Source organism: Narcine bancroftii, chromosome 3 (assembly GCF_036971445.1).
Source record: "Narcine bancroftii isolate sNarBan1 chromosome 3, sNarBan1.hap1, whole genome shotgun sequence".
In the NCBI taxonomy this organism is placed as follows: Eukaryota; Metazoa; Chordata; class Chondrichthyes; order Torpediniformes; family Narcinidae; genus Narcine; species Narcine bancroftii.
The window spans coordinates 2,574,629-2,590,783 of record NC_091471.1 but is presented as its reverse complement, the minus strand read 5'-3'; the positions used below and the strand labels follow the sequence as shown (position 1 = coordinate 2,590,783).

The 16,155-nt window shown below is 42.6% G+C and overlaps 1 protein-coding gene across 1 annotated transcript in view; it reads left to right on the top strand.

The window, feature by feature from the left end:
* wdr54 (WD repeat domain 54) overlaps positions 1–7,497 on the top strand; it is a 134,547-nt gene extending 127,050 nt beyond the window's left edge. The window contains exons 11-13 of the mRNA XM_069923384.1: positions 4,225–4,387; positions 4,477–4,551; positions 7,191–7,497. Coding sequence (XP_069779485.1) covers positions 4,225–4,387; positions 4,477–4,551; positions 7,191–7,322 — 370 coding nt within the window. The 3' untranslated portion in view covers positions 7,323–7,497. The remainder of the gene's footprint in view (positions 1–4,224; positions 4,388–4,476; positions 4,552–7,190) is intronic.
* The last annotated feature ends 8,658 nt before the right edge of the window (positions 7,498–16,155 follow it).

Below are 16,155 nucleotides of genomic sequence, written 5' to 3'. Positions count from 1 at the left end.
ATTTGAGTCAAGGGTAGTTTCTATCCCACTGTTATCAGATGATTGCATTGTGTTTGAACTTTCCCAGTAACTCTTGTTTTACTTTACTCAACCCTGAAAAACTCAGATAGTTTGGCTTGCATGGATAACACTGAACACAAAGTTTACACAATAAAACACTGGAGCACATCACGCAGCGTTCTTTATGGAGCAAAGATAAAGATGTTGACTCGATGGGCTGATTAACCTACTTCTGCTCCTACACTTCTCTTGTGAATCTGCGAGAGTTATCTACTGCATCGGGTGCTCCCTTTGTAGTCTCCACTACATAGGAGAGACTGGACACAGACTGCAAAATCCCTTTGCAGAGCACCTTCACTCTATCCGTCACAATGTCAGGGAACTCCCAGTAGCCAACCATTATGATTCTGTGCTCCACTCCCGTGCCTACACTGCCATCATGGAATCTGTATATTGAAGCAGCAATACCTAATATTCCGCCTGGGCAGACTCCAACTGGCTGGTGTTAACATCAGGTTCTCTGGTTTTGTTTGGCCACTCCCTTGTCTCCCTCTTCTCTATCTCTCTGTCTCCTTATCTCCATCTCCCCAACCCCTCTCCATTCAGAGCACTATCCCCTCCCCCACCACTTCTCAGCTTTTTTCTTTTGTGCTCTCCCACCCGTCCCCCTATGACCTCTTGCCTGTGGGCCTCTGCTCCTCCCCCCACCATTTTTATTCAGGAGCCTGCCTGCATTTTGCTCATACCTTGAGGAAGGGCTATCTCTGTCATTGCATCAGAAAGAATACTGCGTGTCTTGCTGAGTTCCTCCAGCATTTATTTTCTGTGGAACATCAATCACCATCTCTGCAGGTTTTTGTATTTCAGTCATAGAACTGTAGAACATTACAGGGCAGAAACAGGCCCCTTTGGCTCTTCTAGTCTGCACCAAAACCATTTTTCTGCTTAGTCCCACTGACCTGCACCTAGTCCATAGCCCTCCATACTTTCCCCATCCATGGACCTGTCAAAATTCTTCTTCAATGTTAAAATTGAACCCACATGGTTCATTCCATGGCAGCTCATTCCAGACTCCCACCACTCTGTATGAAAAAGTTCCTCCTTGTCTTTCCCCTTTCACCCTTAACCCATGTCATCTGGGTTGTATCTCACTTACCCTCAGTGGAAAAGGGCTATCTACATATCTACATATGTCCCTCTCATAATTTTAAATACCTCTATCAAATCTCCCCTCATTCTTTTACGTTCCAGGGAATAAAGTGGTAACCTGTTTAACCTTTCCCCGTAACTCAGTTCCTGATGTCCGGGCAACATCCTAATAAATCTTCTCTATCTTTCTATCTTACTAATATTTTTCCTTTAATTAAGTGTCCAAAACTGCACACAATTCTCCAAATTTGGCCTCACTAATATCTTATACAACTTTACAATAACATCCCAATTCCTGTACTCAATACTTTGATTTATGAGGCCAATATACCAAGAGCTCTCTTTAAAACCCTGCCCACCTGTGACACCACTTTCAGGGAATTATGTATCTGTATTCCCAGATCCCCCCTGTTCCACCCCACCCCTCAGTGCCTGACCATTCACCGTGTATGTCCTTTCTAGGTTTGTCCTTCCAATCTGCAACATCTCACCCTCGTCTGCATTAAATTCCATCGGCCATTTTTCCAGCTGGTCCAGATCCCTCTGCAAGTTTTTAAAACCCGAAAGTGTTCTAGACGTACATGAAGAAAAGAACAAAGGACTGATGAGAATGAGCACAGGACTGAGGAGGGATAAAGGGAGAAACATGTGTCTGGAGGTTCAAGATTCAGTTTATTGTCATAGTAATATAACAGTGTCGTATTACATGAAATTTCTTTCTCCCTGCTGCAAGGCAGACAGATTCGCCACTGCCAGGAACTGCCTGAGTACCTCCTACAGTCAGAGAGAGAGGACCAAAAGAGAGCCCCCCTCAGAGTCTCCGAGTGTCTGTAGATTCACCTCCAGCGCTTCCACAGTCCCTGCAACAACAGAGTCCAGTTCAAGCCATTGGCAACTTAAGCTCCAGATCCGAACCTCCAACACGGGTCAGGAACCCTTCAGCGCTTTCGACTGCTCTTTCCATCCTGGTTGCGATACCTGGTACCCCTCCAGCAGTTTGAGCCAGTCTGCAGCCCGGCACAAGTCTTCAGACAGCTCAAAGCCTGGTGTAACCTCTTTGACCTCAAGTCACCTGCAGCCCAAAGCCTGGTGTAACCTCTTTGACCACAAGTCTCCAGCAGCCCAAAGCCTGGTGTAACCTCTTTGACCTCAAGTCTCCAGCAGCCCATAGCCTCCATGTGTTCCTCACCTTGAATTGCCAGCAACCCACCTCGTACAGTGGTCCATCACCTCGTACAGTGGTCCATCACCTCTTACAGTGGTCCATCACCTCATAAAGTGGTCCATGACCTCGTACAGTGGTCCATCACCTCGTACAGTGGTCCATCACCTCGTACAGTGGTCCATGACCTCGTACAGTGGTCCATCACCTCGTACAGTGGTCCATCACCTCATAAAGTGGTCCATGACCTCGTACAGTGGTCCATCACCTCGTACAGTGGTCCATCACCTCGTACAGTGCTCCATCAGCTGCAGAGCACCTCACTGGTCCACTGCCATGGTCAACATATCCGTGGGTCATCTCCTCTGCCTCTCACTCTCAGGTGGGGTCGGCAAGGTGATCTTCCCATCCTCTAGTGCCTTGCTCCAGTCCTCCGCTTCCCCAGAGTGTGCAGCCCCTTGTGGCTGCTGCCGATTAATAGGTGCCGCCATCTCAGGCGCAGACCTGCGGTCGCAGGATTTCAACTAAAATTACTGCTCGGTCTCCAATGTGCCGTTCAAAGCCCGTGCGGAGCCAACAGCAGTCAACTGGGTGGATGGACACCGTGGAAGCACTGCATCTCCACTCCCTCTCTCCCCGTAGGTGCCACTACAGGTTGGGGAGGTGCTTCAGTGTTCAACAGGAGAGGGAGTGTGAGGTCCGTGTAGAACAGGTGAATGATCTGGACCATGTCGATATTAAAAAAGAAGTGCTGGATCTTTCTGCAAATCTTTGGATAGATGTCTCTGGTACTGGATGTTAAATACCCCAGGTTACTACAGGAAGAGATTGCTGGGGCATCTTGTTATCCTCCTTGGCCACAGAAGAGGAACTGGAAGATTGGAGAATGGTAAATGTAGTCCTTATTTCCGAAAGGTAACAGGGAGAATCCTGGGAGTTGTAGACCAGTGAGTCCTGTCTCAGTAATGGGCAAACGATTGGAAAGGATTCCGGCTTTATGAGTGTTTAGAGAAGCAGGGACGTGTGCAGTTTTGGGCAACTAACGACAGGAAAAATACAATAAGATTGAAGAGTGGAGAAAAGGTTAATCAGGACGTTGCCCGGACTTGAATAACCTAGTTTCAGAGAAAGGTTAAAGAGGTTAGGACTTTATTCCCAGGAGTGTAGAAGAGTGAGGGGAGATTTGATAGAAGTAAAACAAAATTATGAGGGGGAGAGCTGGCTTGTCCCACAGAGGCCATTGTTAAGGGTGAAAGAGAAAAAGTTGAGACGAACATTCAAGGGAACTTCTTCACATCAAAAGTGGTGGGAGTGTGGAACGAGCTGCCAGCTGAAATGGTGAACGTGGGCTCAGTTTGAACAAATAAGGAGAATTTGGACAGGTCCGTGGATGAGTTATCGGCTGGGTGCAGGTAGGTGGGACTAGAGATCACAGATTGGTATGGATGTCAGTGGGACAAGGCGGAGTGATAGTTTAGCACAGAGTAGAGGAGCCGAAAGGCCTGTTTTCTGTGCTGTAATGTTCTCTGTTTCCAATGAGGTGACCAGAACCCAACACAATATTCCAAGTGTGAAATGTTGCTTAAGATGGTGGTTAAATCGTTAACATAACATGAGGTGACAGGTGTTAGTTACAAACCTGTTCCAAAATGAGGTTGGAAAGAAGCGATTGCTGAGCAGAGTTGCTTCGGATGATGGGAGCAGGGAAGTTCCACAGCATGAAGACAGGCCAGTCGGCCCAACCTCTTCATGCCAACCAAGTGGTCCACTCTGCCTGCATTCGACCCAGATCCCTGACAGCTTTCCTGTGCACATAATATTGACTTGGATGCCAAAGCAAATCTCTGGGCATCCGGTTGAGGTGCATGTTGTTTCATGTGTAGTGTCAGTGCTAACCTGTTTTTTTTCCCCAGGGTCACCTGCTCATCGGTGAGGATGTGGAACGGGATTATTGCGGCTGGTTACGGGAGCGGCCAGATCCAGATCTATGATGCAGCAACTGCTGCCGTGCACGTGGAAGTGAATGCCCACGCACGCTGGATCAGCACTCTTGACATTGCACCTGGAAGTGGCAAGGTACCCACAGCTGCTCCGTGCCATCTGTCTCTACTCTATTTGGGCTTGCAGGGCTTTGACTTGTTTCTAATCTCACAATCCCTCTGCAGCTGCTGTCGGGGGCTGAGGATTCCTTCGTCAGCATCTGGAGACTCTTTCGGAACTCTGAGTCTAGAGCCATTGAGGTAAGGGGATGGGGACCTGATTGGATATCTCTGGGCACATTCACCTTCTCCTGTTCCCCTGTAGACACGTTCTCTGCTGCCTGTGGCCCTGTGCTCCACATGGCCAAACCAGTTGCTTCATTGCTGCAATCAGGACACTGCCTGCAGGTGACCACGGAGTCTGCTGAGACTCGGACCCCTGCATTATGGCTGAGCTTCAACACCAACCCCGCCCCCCAGCCGCCCCAGCCTTGAGCCACCCACCATTCACTCCTGCACCCAGAATCAGATTGAACAATGGTGCACAAAGATCCTGTTGGAAGAAGTCAGCCTGAGGGGCGGGAGGGGTACGACCTGGGCCAACGGTAGGGGATTGGTGCACCAGGGAGGCGTGAAGAGTGACAGACAGAGGCTGTTGATTGGCAGCCGTCAGACAAAGGGGGAGAGATGCAAGAGAGACGTGGGGGACAGATGGAGGAAGATGAGTCATACAGTGCGTGGGGAGAGGAAGGAACAAAGGCTGATGAAGGGAACAGTCGTGATATAATGAGAGACCAAGATTGAACCAATGGGGCAGGAAGGGAGGAGGAAGAAGAAGGAACCAAAGAGCAGAATGAAGATGGGTGAGAAATGGACATCAATGGGGGGGGCGGGGGTGGGCATGATGGAAATGGGAAAGAATGGAATTAGCTCAGAAGAGAGAAGATATTCATTATTTGACCTTGTAATATTCAATGTTAACAGCAAAGGCCCATAGAACATGACAGAACAGAACCAGGCCCTTCAGCCCATTTAGTCTGTGCCGAGCTATTACATTGCTAATCCACTGACCTACATGTGGACCAGAGCCCTCCATACCCCTGCCATCCACGCACCATCGAAATTTTTCAAAAATGTCAAAAATCAAACCTGCATTCACCACTTCCACTGACAGCTGGTTCCCCACTCCTGCCACTCTCTGTGTGAAGAAGTTCCCTCTAATGTTGTGTTTAAACACCCTTCACCCTCACCCCATGGCCACCCAACCTCAGTGGAAAACATCAGTTTGTATTTACTCTGTCTATATCCTTCATAATTTTGTATGCGTCTATCGAATCTCCCCTCATTCTCCATTGCTCTGTGTGATTCAGCTATTCCCCATAACTCCCCTCTTCGCTGTCCCCTGTGTCTCACCCCCTTTCCCCACACCAGACAACCCGGCCGTCAGAGAAAATATACGGGGAACGCTGCCATCGGGATCCACACCACCCAACACACGCTCTGTTCTCGCTGCTGCCATCAGGAAAGAGGTGTAGGGCCACAAGACTCGCACCACCAAGTTCAGGAACAGCTGTTATCCCTCCACCATCAGACCCCTCAACGACATACTCAATCAGGGACTCATTTATGGACTCCTACTTAGTAATAAATTTATTATTATTTATGGCCTTCATATATCAAAGTATTGAGTTGGGATGTTATGGTAAAGTTGTACAAGTCATGAGTGAGGCCAAATTTGGAATATTGTGGGCTGTTCTAGTTGTCTAACTAGAGGAATAATATCGATAAGATTGAAAGAGAGCAGAGAAGATTTACTAGGCGTCTTCAGGAGTTGAGTTACAAGGAAAGATTAAAGAGTTTAAGATTTTATTCCTTGGAGCGTAGAAGAATGAGGGGAGGTTTACAAAAATATGAGGGGTAGAGACAGTAAATGCGAGTAGGCTATTTCCACTTAGATTTGGAGAGGATATGGCTTCAGGGTGAAAGGGGAAATGTTCAAGGGGGACATTCACTCAGAGAGTGGTGGGAGTGTGGACCAAGATGCCAGCTGACGTGGTAAATGTGGGCTCACTCATAAGTTTTAAAATACATTTTTAATAGATACATGTATAGGACAGGACTAGTGTGTTATGGATTGGGTGCAGGACAATGGGCCTAGCAGTATGATGTTTTCAGCACAGCCTGGAAGGGCCAAATGGCCTTGTTACTTTGCTGTAGTGTTCTATGCTTCTATTATTGAATATTTATTTCTGTATTTCAGTTTCTTTGCACTTCCCTTCATAGTTCCATCTGACTCCCCTCTCGCCGTTCCCCATGACTCTCCCCTCACTGTTCCCCGTGACCCTCCCCTCACCATTTCCCACGACTCTCCCCTCACTTTTCCCGGTGAACCCCCCTGTCCATTCCCCATGACTCTCCCCTCACTGTTCCCCACGAGCCCCCCTGCCCATTCCCCATGAACCCCCTCTCCATTCCCCATGACTCTCCCCTCACTGTTCTCCGTGAACCTCCCCTCTCTGTTCCCTGTTATCTCCCCTGGCCATTCCCCATGACACCCCCTCCATTCTCTGTGAATCTCTCCTCATTGTTCCCTGTCAACCCTCCTCTCCGTTCCCCGTGACTCTCCCCAGTCCATTCTCTGTGACACCCTCTCCATTCCCACCGTGACCCTCCCCTTTCCATTCCCTGTGACTCCCTTCCCCCCCCCCACCATTACTCATGCGTACACACTCCCACCCCTACACGCCCCACCATTCCCTTTTCCTGACCTGCTTGTTACTGAGAGGCATGGGCTGTCTTGGAGGTGTGTAACAAGTAGCTGGAGATTCCCATCCTGTGATAGGAACCATCACACAAGCCAATTTGGGAGTTTTGAGAGTAAAGCTTCTACGTTTCGACAGGTGGAGCATCTGCACACAGAGTGTGTGACCGACATTCAGATCTGCGGAGGCAAGTTCTGTGACCCTGAGGGAAGTGCCTTTGCAGTGACTGGGTACGACCTGAGTGAGATTATTCGGTATGTCCAGGTGTAAGGACTGAGGATGGAGAGTCGGTCGGTGCTGGAAAACATTCCCGGAGATTACAAACTGTCCTAAGATGTCTTCACTCAGAAAATGTTGGAGGAACTCATCCCTTGAATTGTCTTAATGTAATGTCCAAATGCCAATGGGACCTGGTCCTACAACATTGTGTTTGTATCCACAGTTACCATCAGCTTCCTTGTTGCTTCTCCACATCAGGAAATGGTCTGACTGATCCCCTCTCTGTGCATTTAGTTAGGAAGCATGTCTGATGAGTGGTGAACAGTAATCAGAGCTCTAGCTGATCACCTGAAGACCCAGTACAGGGTTTGATGCTTTCAGTTCTGTGCATCAAATCAAAGTGGATTGACGTGGTACTGGCCTTCCAAACCAAGGAGGTGATTTAACCTTTCCCGAAATCCGAAATGGCCCCAAACATTTCCAAATTAACTAAAGCAGGGACTTGGGGACAAGAAACACCCAGAGATGATTCATTAATGCCCCGTTTACATGGCAAAATGGTGGTTGTTCGTTCAATTGGATATATTCAGTGTGAAACAGGTTATTGTGTTTGTTTAACGATGCTGTTTGAGATTGGACTTGTCCCGCTGGTCACGTGATATCACATGCAAGTTATCGCTTTCATTAAAAGTAATCTGTACAAAGTGTAAATTGAATATAAGGCATTCTCATGATGAGAGGCTTGTCCAGGTGAACCAGGATTCAAAGTCCAGTCTTTCTCTTCACACCATATCCGTGGCTGAGTGAAGTTAAGGGGTGAAGGTGTATGGCATATCTACCCAGAGTGTTCGGGCATTGAGTATGAAAGTGAGGAAGTCACAGCAAGATAATGGTAGCCCCTGTCTCTGCAGCCCCGAATCATTAGGCAAAGTGGGTGGAACAATTGCCACCTGGTCCCAAGTGGGAGAAGAACTTGTTCACTCCATTTCAGGCCTCGCACACAATGACTGAACCTTGAGAACTCTTCTTCACTGAACTCAGGCCATACTTGGTCCTGCCCAGCACCGAAGCCTTAATGTTGCTTGTACTTCCATTCACATTTACCTGTTATTCTGCTCCACAGCTCACTGAACTTGACCAGTGAACCTGAGAAATGCTGAGAGACTGGGTAATGATGTTCAGAAGGACCGGGTTACCTTGTGAACAGATCACCGATGGACAACATAGACATATAGCTAATGTGTAGGAAGGGAATCATTAGCTGTTATTGCAAGAGGATTTGAGGAATGTTAGGAAAACTGATAGGAATAGAAAAGATGATTGGTAAAGGGATCCGTGGTTGATAAAATTGGTGAGGCAGCGAGTTAAGGGAAGAAGGTCGCATACATTAGAATTAGGAAGCAAAACCAGGAAGGGCTTGTGAGAATTATATCATACCCAGGAAGGAAATCACGAAAGGGTCTAGAAGAGCTCTTAGGGGGCATGAGAAGGCCTAGGAAAATAGGATTAAGGAGAACCCCAAGGTGTTCAATGAGTACATGAAGGACAGGAGTTTAATGAGAGTGAAGATGGGACCACTAAAGGATAAATGTAGGTGGAGGAGGTTGAATGTCCTAGATGTATACTTCATATTCACCAGAGAAAAGACTTTGGCCAAGGTGTGGCCAGAATAGCACCATGTTGAGATTAGGAAAGAAGTGGTGTTAAATCTTTTTAAAAACATGAAGATTGATGTCCCTGGGACCAGTTGCTGTGGGAAGGGAGGGAACAGACAGCTGGGGGAGGGGGGGAGGGTGGATCTTTGCATCCTACTTAGCCTCAGAGGGGGTGCCAGAAGATTGGAGAATGGCAAATGTGGTCCCCTTGTTTAAAAAGGGTCATAGGGAGAATCCTGGAAATAGACCAATGAGCCTTATGTCAGTGGTGGGCGAATGATTGGAGAGGGTTCTTAAAGACAGGATTTATGAGCATTTGTTAAAGTATAGACTCCTCAGGGATAGTCAGCATGATTTTGTGAGGGGAAGGTCATGCCTCACAAGTCTAATTGAGGTTCTTGAGGAGGTAACAAGAAATGGGTTAAGGTAGGGCAGTCGATGTGGTCTATCTGGATTTTAGTAAGGCATTTGACAAGGTTTCCCATGAGAGACTCATTCAGAGAGTCATGAGGAATGGGATCCATGGAACCTTGGTGGTGTGGATTCCGAAAAAAGCAGAGAATAGTAGGGGATGGAAAGAATTCTGCCAGGAGGCCAGTGACAAGTAGAGTTTGTTACGGAATGGATTAATAACATTATGACAATATATTACCTTTAAAAAGGTCTAGATTGTGGGGGTGTAGTTTAGGTATTGGTATAGGTATACTTCACAAACAGTAACATTCCACAAGAGCCATCAACATTTCATTATTTTATTTAAATGTCTAAAACCGTGTGTCGGACTCTGGCTTTACCCTACCTTCAATTTGGTCTATGTGTCGGCTGAGTCCAGTGTGCTCGTTGAATGAAATGATAGGAGAAATAGGAGAAGGTATTCGGTTTCACAATCAGTTTATTACATAGCACAAGAATAAAGCTTAACGGAGCTCTGGTTCAGTCGTTAGTTCATAGGTCACCTTCTCAGTGAACTATTTCCCAAGACTGACTCCTACTGTCCAGTCTCTTCTGTTTATATAGATCAACATTGTTACATTGACCACGAGTTGGCTTTCTTTGAAAGACTCCTTGCATAAGATTTATCTCAAGCAATTTCTTGTTCTGCAATTATCTACGGTGTAGACCTCCTATCTTAATCCCCAAGGCTAGAACATCCTGTTGTTTTGATCAGAAGTCAATTCATACCCCAGATATTTCTAATTATTTCTTTTGTTCTTGACTGGGCCATAATCTTCTGTTCTAATCAACACCTCCCAGGTATCCTTATGGCTCATCATTCCCACTAATGTGATTTATCCATTTTGTTCTACTCTGACATTCTTTGAACTTTTCCATGATTACTTAACTCCTTGGTTCCCACACGTGATACATGGGTAATAAATAGGCAGTACATATATTGTCAATAAAAAATCATAACCCACCCTACTTTCATTACCACCCACTCCCTCTACACTATCTCCCTATATCCCCCCCCAACCTCTCCTAACCCTACCCCCCAAAAGGAAGAGAGAAGAGGAAAGGAGATGTAAACTACAGAACCATAATTAACATGCTACCATGGATTGGAGCAACAGCACCACAGCGTGGCCGATAGAATCAAGATTTTAAAACCAAAGAATCCATATAATGGCTCCAAACTTTCCAATAAAAAAGACAATTATCTAGTAAATTACATGTTTTTTTCCCAATGGTTCACTAGATCTCAATCCATATGTCACCTATGTAAATTCAAGTCAGTCTCGCTTTTACAACTAATTGCAATACATTTTTTGCTACCGCTAATGCTAATCTCAAAAACTCAATTTGAAATCTAGTTAATCTTAATTGCAAACATATCCTTTTAATATTACCTTACAAAAATATTGATGGATCTATTGGAAATGTAACTTAAAATATCTTGTAAAAATTCTTTGTCGCATCCAGACAGGTTTCACCTTATATAACCAAGTAGAATATAAAAAGGAGCCTATTTCGTTATGACACCGAAAACATAAATCCGAAGAAATTCATTTTCAGGAGTCAAATATAATTGAAAGAAAATCATCATTTATATCTCGTAGCGGGACACTTGGAGGGAGTGGGCAGAACCAGTCCTAACAGTTCCTGTCTTGTGACAGCTGGACACAACAGCCTCCTATCTACTGGCAACTAGCCACTACAGGCACGAAGCCTCGGCCTACTCAACGTAGCGATGTCAGGAGGTTGTTAGCACTTCAGATGTCACGACGCCAGGTCACATATTGTGTGTCTATATTAAGCCTGATAACACTAATAAATGCTTCTCTTTGCTGGCTGACAACTTCAGGTGTGGTCTTGTTATTTCAACATGATGGCATAGAGCATAAACATCATCGGCCACATTGGTGACCCCAACGGGTCTAGCTGGTACCTAGACCCTACAAAGGACACGCTCAACGCCAAAGTGCCAATGAGCCAGCCATAAATAATGGAGGTGCTCAACGGTCGAGCTCAAATTCATTTGCTACAGCAACGAGCCAGCAATAAATAACGGACACTCTGCAAGCCCAAATCAGTTGCAGTAACAAGCAGCTTGCTTACAGTAACCCTCTGAAGAGCTCATCGAAACAAACAAAGACTTGTTGATGCAAACCAAGGCTTTGGCTCTTTCGATGCGCTCTACAATTTTCTTAACTAAAAGTCTGGAGAATATCACAAGGAGATCGACCAGTCCAGAATGACCTGGTCTGGCTAGGAGCAATCCTTTAAGACCTGCCAGTAGGTGTGGCTATGCTCTCAGCCAATCACAGTCATCCTACACTACAATCTGTACATAGACACATTGATGATAGAATCTGTACTGTCACACCCTCCAATGAACCAGGAACAAATGATGGACTGCCTGACCCAGCTGAACCTACTTTCACACTGCTCCAGTTGACTGTAGCTATGAATGTCTGCAAATCAATCGGTGTGCATATCATAGATCAGCAAGTAAATTACCAGCAGGCCAGTTGCTCTTTCCTCCATGATCGACCGAATGAACAGCAAGGAGTGTCATAGAAGGTACCTGTTTGGAAGTTTGAAAGACTGTTTTACAACCTACTCATTCACTTTGGTAACTTGGATTGGGCCAAGTTACTTGGATTGTTTCGTGTGCCTCGTGAACTGTGCCACAAGTCTGGCCAGCAAGTTGCAAGGTCAGGGAACGCTTATCAGCAACATTTTAAACTGTCTGCAGACATAAAATGCTGTGTGTTTTTGCTCGACACAGCATAGAATTAGAACCACAATCTCACATTAACAATTTAAGTCATACTTTCTTTACATAAATTCCTCCAAACTTCTTGATTAATTATAATTCCTAAATTGTTCTTCCATTTAATCTAGATTTTTGAAAATCTAACTTGGGCACTTTATTCTGTGGTAAAGAATACATTGTCTGACTGAATTAATGCAACCTAGATTGTATACCTAAAATGGATGAGGGGGGGGGGGGGTGGGGGGGGTGGCTTGGGAGGAGGGGGGGGGAGAAAAAGTCACTGTAAATGTGTGAAAAAGAAAAAGTGTATATCATGGCTATTGTGATTTATGGTGTGAAAAATAAAAAATTTTAAAAAAAAGAGTACATTTCCAATACAAATCTTTTCTTCCCACCTTCTGTAAGTAAAAGTTCAAATTGAGATTGTTTTGGCAGCCTTAAAGTCTTCCCATAATTATCCAATTACAAAGCTCTAACTTGATAATAACAAAAAAGAGTATTTGATGGTATTTCATATTTTTCTTTCATTCTCTTAAAAAGAAATAAAATATCCAGCCTCATACCAATCTTTTACAGTTTAATTCCTTTTTGATCAAAAACTAATTAAGTGTAAAAGGAAAATGTTTCTTCTGATATAAAGGTGTCTTCCTTGAAATTTTCCCTTGTACACCTATTTCCTTATTTATCTTACTCCATATTTGTGCATCAAAATAGGTGAATTATAATCATGCAATATTTAAAATTATATTGATAAACAAATGGATCCATCTTCTCATTGATTTAATTGAATATCTTCCCATATCAACAAATTGTCTAAATCAAGCATTCTATTAATTTTAATTATGCCACATTATAATAATTTTGGAAGCTGTAAGCCTCCTAATTCATATTTCCAACATGAATTCATAGTTTTTGTAAAGACACTCAACATTTTTTTTCTTTCCATTAAAAACTTTCTATAGAATTAAAATCTTTTAAATTTTTTGATTATACTTTACAAGGAATTGATTGTAAAAGATATTGTAATCTTGGAAAAATATTCATCTTTATACAATTAACTTCCTATTGATATAGATAAATCTATCTGTTCAAATAATTTTTAATCTATGGAGTGAAGGTAAATAATTTAATTCATTCAAATTATTAATTTTTTATCTATTTTAACACCTAAATATTTAAGTTGATCTGACCACTTAAAGTGAACAATACAAGAAGTAAAATCAGCATCTATCAATGGTATAATTTCACTTTTTTCCCAATTAATTTTATAATCAGACATTTCCCCATACTGTTCCAACTTATATAAACATCTTAAGGACTCCTGCAGTTCAGTTAAGTAAATCAAAACATCATCCGCAAACAAATTAATTTTAAACTCCTCAGCTTTCACTTTAAGACCCTTAATCTTACTATCCTGTCTTATCAATTGAGCCAAAGGTTCAATAACTAATGCAAACAATGATGGTGATAAAACACAATCTTACCTTGTAGATCTTTCCAATATAAATGACGGTGATATCTGTCCATTTGTCACTACTTTAGCAGTAGGATTTTTATATAAAGCCTTAATCCAACTAATAAAATTTGGTCCAAACTTAAATTTTTTCAATAATTTTTTTTAAAAAATCCATTCTACTCTGTCAAATGCTTTTTCATCATCTAATGATTAGACCATTGGTAAGTTGGATTCCTCCCGAGAGATATGAATCAAACTAATCAATTCAGCAATATTATCCGCAGAATAGCATTTTTAAAATAAATCCAGCTTGATCTATATGAATCGGAGTTGGTAAATATCCTGCCAGTCTTTTAGCAAGAACCTTCAAAGGGTCTCTATCTTAAGAATAACTGTAATAATTACCTGAGAGTTGAATAAAATGGTTAGGGAGTTTTTATGGAGAGGTAAATTTTCAAGAGTAGCTTTGAATAAATTAACTTGGAAATATGAACTAGGGGGAATTACGTTTGCCACATTTTCAAAATTATTATGAAGCAGCCCAACTTAAATTTATTAGTTCATTGATGGATCTGGAATGGCCCCCTAGTTGGGCCAAAATTGAGATGGCAAATATTTTTGAATTTGAAATACATCAATTTTTGTTTAGATGGAATGTAAATTTGATATAGCAACATAATGTGCCTATACTAAAACATTTAATGAAGTTATGGACAAATAAAAAGAAAATGATAGGTTCTAGTGGTGAATTATCGGCCTTGACTCCGTTGTATAATAATAAACTTATTTCTTTCTCAATACATAATCGAAGTTTATTACATTGGAGATTTAAAGGTGTGGAAAATTTGGGAGATTGTTTTAAAGAAGGCAAATTTTTATCTTTTGATCAGATGAGGGATAGTTATGGTATTGATAAGAATTCTTTATTTCTTTATTATCAAATTCGATCTTTGGTAAAGCATGTGTTTGGTAGAGATATGACTTTTCCTGAAATGACTAAATTTGAGACTTTTCTTATGAAGGTATCAGAGAAGGGTTATATTTCAGTTATGTATCAAATATTACAGGATGGTATGGATAAAAAGGGTTGGGATAAATCTAAAGGTAAATGGGAAGCGGAGATTGGTTTTATTTTTTCTGAGGTTGATTGGTCAGATATTTGTTATAATAGTGTAACTAGACTGATAATGCAATGATTAATTATAATTTTTTACATCAATTATATTTAACACCTGAAAAGCTAAAAAAAAATATGGTTTTCATGAATCAGATTTGTGTTTTCGATGTGGTAACACTGTTGGAACTTTTTTTTTCATGCGGTTTGGTTATGTATATATATATATTGTACTTATATAATCTTTTTGGAAGAAAATACAATTTTTTCTGGAATACGTGTATAAGATTAAAATACCTTTAGATCTGACAGTATTTTTATTGGGTAGTTTTGCAACCTCTGAAAGGTCTGGGATTAGATAAATTTCAACTTGCTTTTGTATATTTAGCATTATCTGTAGCGAAAAAATGTATTGCTAGTAAGTGGAAAGATACGAATATGATTGATATTAATAGATGGCATAATGAGATGAAATATTGTTTAATAATAGAAAAAAATACATATGTTTCACGTGATAACTATAGTTTTTTTATTAATAAGTGGTTGTTATATTTAGAATATTTACATTTCAATTTAAATTTTTTTTTGATTCCAAGATTCCTTTATTGTCACATTTCAATTTAAATTGATTAGATCTTAATATGTATGCTTAATTTTTTAAAAAATATTTTTTTCTTTATGGCTCTCCTTAGGAGAGTTGGCTGAAGGGGGAGTTCCTTTTTTTTCTTTTTTTTTCTTTCCTTTTATATATATATATATATATATATATATATGGAGAAGGGTTCAGAGCGCTCATTGCTGTATCTGACCCGACCTTGTTGGTTTTCGTGCAGTTGGATAATCATGTTGAGGAACTTTGGGGGACATCCGATGCGCTCTAGTATTTGCCAAAGCCCTTTCCTGCTCATGGTGTCAAAGGCTTTGGTGAGGTCAACAAAGGTGATGTAGAGTCCTTTTGTTCGAAAACCAACAAGGTCGGGTCAGATACAGCAATGAGCTCTCTGAACCCTTCTCCATTAACAATGGCGTGAAGCAAGGCTGTGTTCTCGCACCAACCCTCTTTTCAATCTTCTTCAGCATGATGCTGAACCAAGCCATGAAAGACCCCAACAATGAAGACGCTGTTTACATCCGGTACCGCACGGATGGCAGTCTCTTCAATCTGAGGCGCCTGCAAGCTCACACCAAGACACAAGAGAAACTTGTCCGTGAACTACTCTTTGCAGATGATGCCGCTTTAGTTGCCCATTCAGAGCCAGCTCTTCAGCGCTTGACGTCCTGCTTTGCGGAAACTGCCAAAATGTTTGGCCTGGAAGTCAGACTGAAGAAAACTGTGGTCCTCCATCAGCCAGCTCCCCACCATGACTACCAGCCCCCCCACATCTCCATCGGGCACACAAAACTCAAAACGGTCAACCAGTTTACCTATCTCGGCTGCACCA